The sequence below is a fragment of the Narcine bancroftii genome, chromosome 5, assembly GCF_036971445.1.
Source record: "Narcine bancroftii isolate sNarBan1 chromosome 5, sNarBan1.hap1, whole genome shotgun sequence".
Taxonomy (NCBI): Eukaryota; Metazoa; Chordata; class Chondrichthyes; order Torpediniformes; family Narcinidae; genus Narcine; species Narcine bancroftii.
Genome location: NC_091473.1, coordinates 161,543,038 through 161,553,093, shown reverse-complemented (window position 1 = coordinate 161,553,093; position 10,056 = coordinate 161,543,038). Strand labels below are relative to the sequence as shown.

At 47.3% G+C, this 10,056-nt stretch overlaps 1 protein-coding gene across 2 annotated transcripts in view; it reads right to left on the bottom strand.

Moving 5' to 3' along the window:
• Window positions 1-758: 758 nt before the first annotated feature.
• Window positions 759-10,056, bottom strand: part of qars1 (glutaminyl-tRNA synthetase 1) — a 68,613-nt gene continuing 59,315 nt past the window's right edge. For both annotated transcript variants that reach the window (XM_069939485.1, XM_069939486.1), the window contains 4 exons: window positions 9,440-9,567; window positions 8,922-8,988; window positions 4,194-4,319; window positions 759-1,368 (listed from right to left, as the gene is read on the bottom strand). In XM_069939485.1, coding sequence (XP_069795586.1) covers window positions 1,318-1,368; window positions 4,194-4,319; window positions 8,922-8,988; window positions 9,440-9,567 — 372 coding nt within the window. In that variant the 3' untranslated portion in view covers window positions 759-1,317. The remainder of the gene's footprint in view (window positions 1,369-4,193; window positions 4,320-8,921; window positions 8,989-9,439; window positions 9,568-10,056) is intronic.

Genomic DNA, 10,056 nt, shown 5'->3' with positions numbered 1-10,056 from the left:
ATTTTCACTCTCATAGCTGGATTCCCTCAGTCTGTGCACCACCATAACTTGGTAACACATATTCTGTCGTCGTCCCTCCCACTTCACCCCCTAGTTGTCTGATACTGGCTCCTGATAAATCCATGCTTCAACTACAGAATTCCCCTTGTGGTCAAATCCCTCCATCCTGCAATCCGACAGCTGAGGTCAATGGAATCCTCAATCCCAGTCTTTTAGGTTATTTCCCAATGAAATGACAGACCTGTCCCATGCTGCCAAGGACCAAACTGGAATCCTCTTTGGTCCAAGCTTTTCACTGACTGACCTCACCATCTGCAATCCCAATCTCCCTACAAGAACATGTTTAACTGTCCAAAGAGAAGTCCACTGCAGGTTAGGCCATCCAGGACATGGTTGAAGAGTTAGCCCAGGGCACTAATTTAGAGATACAGCACAGTAACGGCCTTTCTGGTCTACGAGCCTGCACCACCCAAATACACCCAGATGACCCTTGGACCAAATGACCCCGTATGTTTTGAAGAGTGGGAGGAAACTGGAGCACACGGAAGAAACCCACGCAGGTCACTGGAAGAATATATAAACTCATTACAGACTGCGCCATATTCAAACCCGAGTCACTGGACCTGTAGTAGCATAGCGCTAACCTATGTGCTAATGCTCTTTCAGGAAGCAAGCACTGCTTGTGTCAGCACCCGTGCAGAAGTTTCCTGCAGTCCCTGCCTACATCAAGCTGCAGACCCACCACAACAAAGAGCGGCTCCAAAAAATTCTCTTTATTTTCACAAACCCAACATTAAACAGCTTGCAGCAAGAAACCAAACAGAGGTGGGGATGGAACAGGAGGGGGCAAAGAGGTTGGGTGAGGGGAGGGGAAGAGGATGGGCATGGGATACAGGTCTTTCACTAAATGACCACTATCAAAACTTGTAAGGTGCTGATATGCATTAGTTCCACCCCAGGGTACCTTGCCTCCTGCTGGACTGATGGGCCCATCCTCACCAACCAGAGGCCAACCTCATCTGAGATCTTAGCACCACCTTCCTCTCACTATCTATCCTCCTCTCCCTCGTGTATCCAATCCCAGCACCATCTCCCCACCCCACAGGGGATCCTGGCAATCTGAGGCACAACTGGTGAATGTGTCGGTCTACTTTCCTGGGCTTTGCTCTGTGGTCCGAGGTCCATCAGTGAGGCTCACTGCTCCGGCACTGGGACCGCAGGGTAGTGCAGCCTGAGTTTGAATGAGTTACTGTGAAGATTGATGGAGCAAGCAGTAGCTCTGGGCCTTGGGACTCTTCAGCAGAGCAGCCCGACTCCTCACATCTTCCCAGGATCTTCCTTCAGAGTCACGGTTCTGTTGAACACCAGCTGCAGAGGAAGATAAATACATTGAGAAACCATTGGAGATTAAAATTCTGAAAGGCATAGATAAGTTAGAGATAGGCAAGTTATTTGCATTGGTGGGGGAGATGAGAAACAGGGGACATAGATTCGGGGTTGGAAATAGATTTAGGTTGGAAATGAGGAGGAAGTGTTTTCCCCAGAGGATGACGAATCTATGGAATTCACTGCCCATTGAAGCAGTGAAGTCAAGACAAGATTGGATAATTTTTACATAGTAGGGGAATAAAGGGATATGGGGAAAAGGCAGAAAGGTAGAAATGAGCCAATCATATCAGCCATAATCTCATTGAATGGCAGAGCAGGCTCAATAGGCCAGATGGCCAACTCCTGGTCCCATTTCTTATGAATAATCTGCACAACCCAGCAGAGAGAACACACAATGATGTTACCCATCCCTCCCCCTCCACTGGCAGAGTGGCTGCCCTGGGCACAACCTACAAAACGCACTGCATTACTCTCCCAGGGTAGTCTGTCAGCTCCTTCCCCACAAAGGGAAAGGGGGGGGCAACACCACTGGTCGTGGCTTCCCCTCCTGGTCACACTCTATTTTGACTTTGAAATATTGCCACCAGGTCTAAACCCTGGAATTCCCCCCCCCCCCCCCCCCCACCTTCCAACCACCACCGCAAAGTGGCTGTGCACCCTCACCATCTCGAGGGCAGTTAGGGATGGGGCCCCCAGATCCATCAAGGTCATGAAGAAGTCAGTTCCATAAGACTAAGACAAAGGAGCAGAAATAGACCATTCAGCCCATCGAGCCTCCCCTGCCATTTTGCCCAGGGCAGCCACTGTGCCAGTGGAGGGGGAGGGATGGGTAGCATCATTGTGTGCCTTCTCCTCATAATCTTTGATGCCCTCCTAATCAAGAACCCATCTCTGCCACGGATTAACCACTCACTGGCTAAAGAAATTCCTTGCATCCTGAAGTTGTGCTCTCTTTTCCAAGACTCTCCCATTGTGGGAAACCTCCTTCATTCTCCTAAATTCCAACGAGTGCAGGCCAATAGCCGTCAAATGCTCTTCTGTCCTGCAACATTAAGCTGTCATGGGCAGTGGAGTGGAGGCTCAGACCATACGCACGGAGTCCCTCATAAGGGTGAAGAGAAAGTGTGAATTCAGGCAAAGCAACTGGCCCAAATCCCCACCTGCTTCAACAAGGTCACTACCATCCCAGGGCCAAGGAAAAACACTAACAGTCTAAATGGCACCCATCATTAGGTGCTTTGAGAGGCTGGTCGGCTCACATGATTTCCAGCCTCCCTCAACCCACTCCAGTTTACCTACCGCTGTGACATGCCCACAGCAGATTCAAAATTCTTTGTATGTCATGTTATAGCACAGAATATGTAACATTAAAGCAGAAGTAGGCTATTCAACCCATTGAGTCTGCTCCGCCATTCCATCATGAGCTGATCCATTCTCCGACAGCACCACTCCCCTGCCCTCTCCCCATAAACTTTGACACCCTGACTACCTATCAATCTCTACCTTGAATACACCCTACAACCTGGCCTCCATAGCCACCTGTGGCAGCAAATTCACCACTCTCTGACTAAAACAAATTGACACCTGTTCTAAATGGGAACCAATCCTGAGGTTGTGCCCTTTTGTCCTTGACTCTTCTACCATGGGAAGCAACTTGCCCATATCTACTCTGTCCAGGCCTTTCAACATATGAAATGCTTCAACGAGATGTTACACAAAATTGACTCCCGCCTACCATAAGGCAGACAAAGAGTCACCATTAGTAAAGGCCAGCGCCCCTTACAGTAAGAGAAAAAAAAGAAAGTCCCTTCAGAGTCACTGAGTGTCATGAATTCACCTACAGTGCTCCCACAGCCTCTGCAGCCGTAGCCCCTCTGCCACCCGGCGCCTCCCTGCCCCACTGCAGCAGCTCCCTATCTCTCCAACCCCCCCCCCACTGCCGTGCATCCCCCTCCCCTCCATCTTCACCTTCCATGCCTTGGAAAAGTAACCAACATATTAAAAGACTCATCCCACACTCTCTTCACACCCTCCCATCAGGAAGAAGATTCACGTGTGTAATACACCACCAGATGCAAGGAATTTCTTTCCTGCTGTTATCTGATTCCTCAGTGAACCTCACACAAGTACAATAACATTGCCTATGCTCCAGTCTAACTGATCTCTCTGTAACTATACACCCTGTACTTTATTTTTAAATCGCTGTTCTATATATGGGTTGACCAGCTGATATGCCCGCAAAACAAACTTTTTCACTGTGCCTTGGTACATGTGACAACAGATGAAATTGAAACCAGAACTTGAAGAGGGCATTGAGATTGGCTGGGTAGGTTCCCTTTGATAACCCTGTCTTTGACTCTGATGTGTTTTTTTAAAACTTGTTCAATCTTCCCCAACAGCCTTCCTCTTACCACCCTCCCTTCTCACCTTGACCACAAGGCCAGGCTTTATTCCAGAGACCTGACAGCCATGGCTTGTCCCTGACAGTTTGTCCAACATCACAAGCATTTCTACGAATGATTCCACTTGCATTGAATTCGCCCATCGTTATGAAATGAAGGTCTACCGGGACCAATGCCTGAAGAGGGCGCACAAAATCAGTGAACCGGTGCGGACTCAAAAGGCCAACATGGCCTGTTTCCGCTCCGTAAATGGTTATATGGTTAGAAATGGTTAAGTCTCTTGGTTTACAGACCCTCAATCATGAGAGGGTGTTTCACCATGTACAATAACCAGTGGTTAGTGTAGTCGCTGCAATCCTCATCAACATGCTTGAGATGATCACGTGGTAACAGTGCACCCACCTTCTGTTCAGTGCTATCTGGATCCAGAGAGAAATAACCAACACGCTCGAACTGGAACTTGTCAAATGGCTTCGCACTTTTCACAGAAACATCCAGCAATGCATTTGGGATCACCAGCAAGGAGCTCTAGGGAAGAGATGAATGAAATTGTGACAAAAGCTCCCTTCATATTCAGTGTCTTGCATCTTTGTACAATTGAGAGTTCAATGCTGATAGAACTTCAGATTTATTGTCAGAGTACATACATGAGATCACAGACAACCTTGAGATTCTTTTCCTGCGGGCGAGGCAGAATTACCACTAATTGGTAGGGAAAAAAGAACTGTACACAATGTAACTTGTAAACAAATAAACTGTAAATAGATAATAAATGTAAACAAACTGCAATTCAGAAAGAATTTAAAAAAAATCAATAACTTGCCCAATTAAGAGTCCTTAAATTAATCCCTGATAGAATTTGTTGTTGAGGAGTCTGATGGTGGAGGGGTAGCTCTGCTCCTGAACCTGGTGGTACAAGTCTTGGGGCACCAATACTTCTTTCCTGACAACTGTAGTGAAAACAGAGAGTGTGCTGTGTTGTATGGGTCTTTGCTGATTGCTGCTGCTCTCTGATGGCAACATTCCCTGTAGAAGTTCTCGATAGTAGGGAGGGCTTTGCCTGTGATACCCTGGCCTGTGTCCACTTCCTTTTGCAGGGCTTTACGCTCAGGAATATTGGTGTCCCCATACCAGACCGTGATGCATCTGGTCAGCACACTTTCCACCTCTGTAGAAATTTGCCAGGGTTTCTGATGTCATACCAAACTTCCACAAACTCCTGAAGAAGTAGAGGTGCTTTTTTTATGATGCCATTGGTGTGTTTGGTCCAGGAAAGATCCTCCAAGATAATGACTCCCAAGGACTTAAATTTTCTCACCTTCTCCACCTTTGATCCCCCAAAGATCACTGGATCACACACCTCTGGCTTTCCCTTCCTGAAGTCAACAATCAGCTCCTCAGTTTCAGATTTTTTGTCAGTGTACATACATGGCATCACATACAACTCTGAGATTCCTTTTTTCAGCAAAGTTTTCAATTTCCCTCCTGTATGCTGACTCACGATCTTCATCCTGGTAAGTACTGCGGGGGGATTAACAAGGGTTGGGGATATGCAATTAATGGCTGATCCTTGGGTGTAGGCGGAGGGCCTTCTATTCCTCAGTAAAGTCCAAGGATCCCTGAAAGTAGCAGCACAGATAGACGAGGTGGGGACGAAGGAACATGGAAGATTTGCCTTCGCTAGCCAAGGCATGGACTACCAGAGTAGGAGGTCATGATACAGCTTCATACATTGCTTCAGTCACCAACGGAGTGCCATGGAGGAAGCCTGGCAACTATCGGCCTGTAAGTTTGACGTCTGTGGTAGGTAAATTAATGGAGAAAATTCTTAGAGATAGTACTTATAAACATCTGGATAGACAGGGTCTGATCAGGAGCACTCAACATGGATTTGTGGGAGGAAGGTCATGTTTGACCAATCTGATTGAATTTTTTGAAGAGGTGACTAGGAATGTGGATGAGGGTAGCGCAGTGGATGTTGTCTATATGGACTTCAGTAAGGCCTTCGATAAGGTACCACATGGAAGGTTAGTTAGGAAGGTGCAGTCTTTAGGTATAAATTTTGAGATAGTCAAATGGATTGAACATTGGCTGAAAGGGAGAGGCCAGAGAGTGGTAGTGGATAATTGTCTGTCAGGTTGGAGGCTGGTGACCAGTGGTGTGCCTCAAGGATCTGTATTGGGCCCATTGTTGTTCGTTATATACATTAATGATCTAGATGATGGGGTGGTGAATTGGATTAGTAAATATGCAGACGATACTAAGATAGGTGGAATAGTGGATAATGAAGAAGGTTTTCAAGGATTGCAGAGGGATTTGGGCTGCTTAGAAAAGTGGGCTGAAAAATGGCAGATGGAATTTAATGCTGATAAGTGTGAGGTGCTTTATTTTGGTAAGAAGAATCAGAACAGGACATACGTGGTAAATGGGAGAACATTGATGAATACAGAAGAGCAGAAAGATTTAGGAGTAACGGTACATCATTCCCTGAAGGTAGAAACTCACGTGAATAGGGTGGTGAAGAAGGCTTTTAGTATGCTGGCCTTTATCAATCATTGCATGGAAAATAGGAGTTGGGAGGTGATGTTGAGATTGTACAAGATGTTGGTGCGGCCTAATTTGGAGTTCTGTGTGCAGTTCTGGTCGCCTAATTATAGGAAGGATATAAACAGAGTGGAGAGAGTGCAGAGAAGGTTTACCAGAATGTTACCTGGGTTTAAGCATCTAGAGTATAAGGAGAGATTGGACAGATTAGGTCTTTATTCTTTGGAGCGTAGAAGGTTGAGAGGGGATTTGATAGAAGTATTTAAGATTATGAAAGGGATAGACAGAGTGGATGTGGATAGACTATTTCCGTTAAGAGGAGGAAAGATTAAAACAAGAGGACATGAGTTAAGAATTAAGGGGCAGAGGTTTAGAGATAACATGAGGGGGAACTTCTTTACTCAGAGAGTGGTAGCCGTGTGGAATGAGCTTCCGGGAGAAATAGTGGCGGCGGAGTCAATTGTATTATTTAAGAAAAGGTTGGACAGGTATATGGATAAGAAGAAGATGGAGGGTTATGGTCATTGTGCAGGGAGGTGGGACTAGAGAGGGGTGTTTGGTTCGGTGCGGACTAGAAGGGCCTAATGGCTTGTTTCCGTGCTGTAATTGTTATGTTCAGTTCTGATTGCCATTTCTCTGGATTCTGGGTAGACGGGACTGAGCAGTTCAGTTCTGGGTAGAGGTTGAACATTAGAGCAGAAGAAATAGGAGCAGTCAACAATCTGGCTTGCTCAACCTGCTCTGTCATTCAAAAAAAGATCATGGCTGATCTGGCCATGGGCTCAGCTCCATTTACCCGCCTGTTACAATAACCATCAATTACTCTGCTATTCAAAAATCTGTCTTAAATATATTTAATGAGATTTCCTCCATTGCCTCAAACTGGGCAAACATTCACTCATCTCTGGGAGAAGTAGTTCCTTCTCAACTGTTTTGTAACTACCCCCATGCAGAGGGAGAATGGGTCTGGAAGGCTGAGAGAGACAGAATGTGCTGGGATGTGTAGCTGAGACCCATAGGTTATGACACAGGGCTGGAGAGGAGAAAAGAATAGGCAGCTCCTTTTCCACCAGTGGAGACTGACTGGTTGAATGTGTTGCATAATTGTTTCCATGAGACAGTAACAGCATTGCTCAGATTGATTCTTGTCATCCCAGTGGCTGGATTTAGGAATCAAATTAACTATATGGAAATATTATGGCTATAAACTGCAGAGGACACAAAGGCAATTAAGGTCAGGAGATCTGTTTGAGAGAAGGGTTTAAGGGCTGAAGGAAATACGGGGAATGGGTGACCAGTAGGCAGAGCAGCAGCAGATTGATCAGGAGTCATCTGCCATCATTTCCCTCCAAAGCAATTGGTGGAGGTGGGGGGGGGGGGGGGAAGAGATGGCTCATTGGTGGGGAGGGGGAAGGCAGCAGAAGCCAAGATCATGGCTCCACGGTGTTTCTGTGGCCACAAACGGGACTCCTGGATGGTGCGCTGCCTCCTCGGGGCAAGGGTCAGGGATATCTCAGAGTAGTTGCAGGACATCTGAAAGGGGAAGGGAAACAACCAGTTGTCATAATGCATGTAGGTAGCAACAATACAGGGGAAAAAAAAAGGATGAGGACCTTAAAGCTGAATGTAGGGAGCAGGGAGATAAATTATAAAGTATGACCTCAAAGTTCGCTATCTCAGGATTGCTACCTGTGTCAGGTACTAGTCTGAAAAAGAGTAAGGATGGTGCAGGAGGGAGGTTTCAAATTCCTAGGGCATTGGAACCGGTTGTGGGGGAAGATGAGAGGTGGGATGGTCTGCACCTGGGCAGCACAGGGATCAATGTCCTGGAACAAAGGGGACTGTTTGCTCGTGCTATCGGGAAGGGCTCAAACTAATATGGAAGGCAGGTGGGGATCCAGGCAGAAGGTGAGATGAGATAGTGCTCAGGATGGTGGTGATCAGGACGGTGGTGGTGATAGGCCAGAAGGTGAGATGAGGTAGTGATCAGGATGGTGGTGGTGATCAGGACGGTGGTGATGATAGGCCAGAAGGTGAGATGAGGTAGTGCTCTTCATTCAGGAGCGATCAGGACGGTGGTGACAAATGATATAAAATCTAAAGAGCAGAATGTTGAATCCATATGGGTAGAGCATAGAAATAGCTAAGGGGTAAAAATACCACAGACAGAATGGAAGTAGTCTACAGGCCACCAAATAACATTACAACAGCACAGGCAAAAGCCCATGAAATAGAGGATGCACATGGGATAATCCAGTGTGATTTGCCAATCCAGTGTTATCCAGAGGCAATGAAGGCCATTCATTTCCCTAGAGAAGTGGGGAGGTGGTAGTTCACCCTGCCCCTTCCCCAAAGAGAGGGGAGTGAAAAATCGCCCCCCCCCCACACCAAGCGAGGGGTGAAGCAGTTCCCTCCCCCATAGAGGGGAGCTGCATTCCTCCCTCCTCCCAGCGAGGGGGAAATATCTACTTCCCCAGTCCCCTCTATCCACCAAGCATACTCATCTCCACACCCCTTGAGTCCTAGATCACAATGTCCACCTGTGATGAAAGTGTGAACCCAACCCCCTTCTCTGTCCATACTCACGGGATTAATATCAGTCAGAAAACCACCGGGCACCTCAGTCAGGTCCTCAGGGCACTTGTGGAGGAAACTATAAAATAGAAACAATGGAATTGACACTTCAATTGTGGAAAATTCCTGTCTTTCACTCTTGTCCCAAAAACCATTCATTCTCCTGTAACCCCATCCACCCCCACACCTCCAACACACGAGATACACCCTTAAACCCTAACCAACACCCCCCCAAGGAACACCCACGTGACCCACCCCAAGTAATGCCCATGCAATCCCTCTCCCCGAGGTACGCCCGCGCGACCCCCCACCCGTGTTACACCCGCGTAACCCCCTCACCTGTGGTACACCCATGTAACCCCCCCAACCCGTGGTACACCCGTGTAACCCCCCCACCTGTGGTACGCCCAAGTAACCCCCCACCCGTGGTACACCTAAGTAACCCCCCCTACCCGAGGTACATCCTTGTAACCCATCGATAAACATCCCTATAACCTCTCCAAGATACACCCCTATAACCTGCCACTTACAGTGTCTCGTAGAGCCGTAGTTCACACGTCAGAGGATTAGACACCCAGTGAATGAAAGCCTTTGGCTTCTCCCCCAAGTCAGATTTCTGACACATCACTTCCAGTTCAACCACTTTTCCATCATTATCCTGTGTGATGAAAACTACACGTCAACAGAAACACATCCTACTGAGACCTCCCAAGACAGGTGTGTATTGCATTTACACAGTGCTGACATGGATGGCGTAGCGGTTAGTGCAAAGCCTTTACAGTGCCAGGGTTTAAATCCCTCACCGTAAGGAGTTTGTACGTTCTCCCCACTTTTGCGTGGATTTTGTCCAGGGGCTCCGGTTTCCTCCCACCCTTAAAAAAACCATAAAACATATTGACCGTGGGTGGGGTGGGTGGGGTTTAGGTCCATTGGTTAGCACGGGGTCTTGGGCTGAAGGGCCTGTTACCATGCTGTGTGTCTAAATTTTTTTACATGCAAATTTAAAAGAGTTCAGGTAGATGGCAAGCAGTTGTTTCCTCACAAATTGGAGGCACTTCCCCAGGGGTGAGAGGTGACCACGTAACCAAGCTGAAGCGCTGTTGCTGGGATTTTGAGTACTCAGAGAGCCAGATGTCTGAAATTTGGT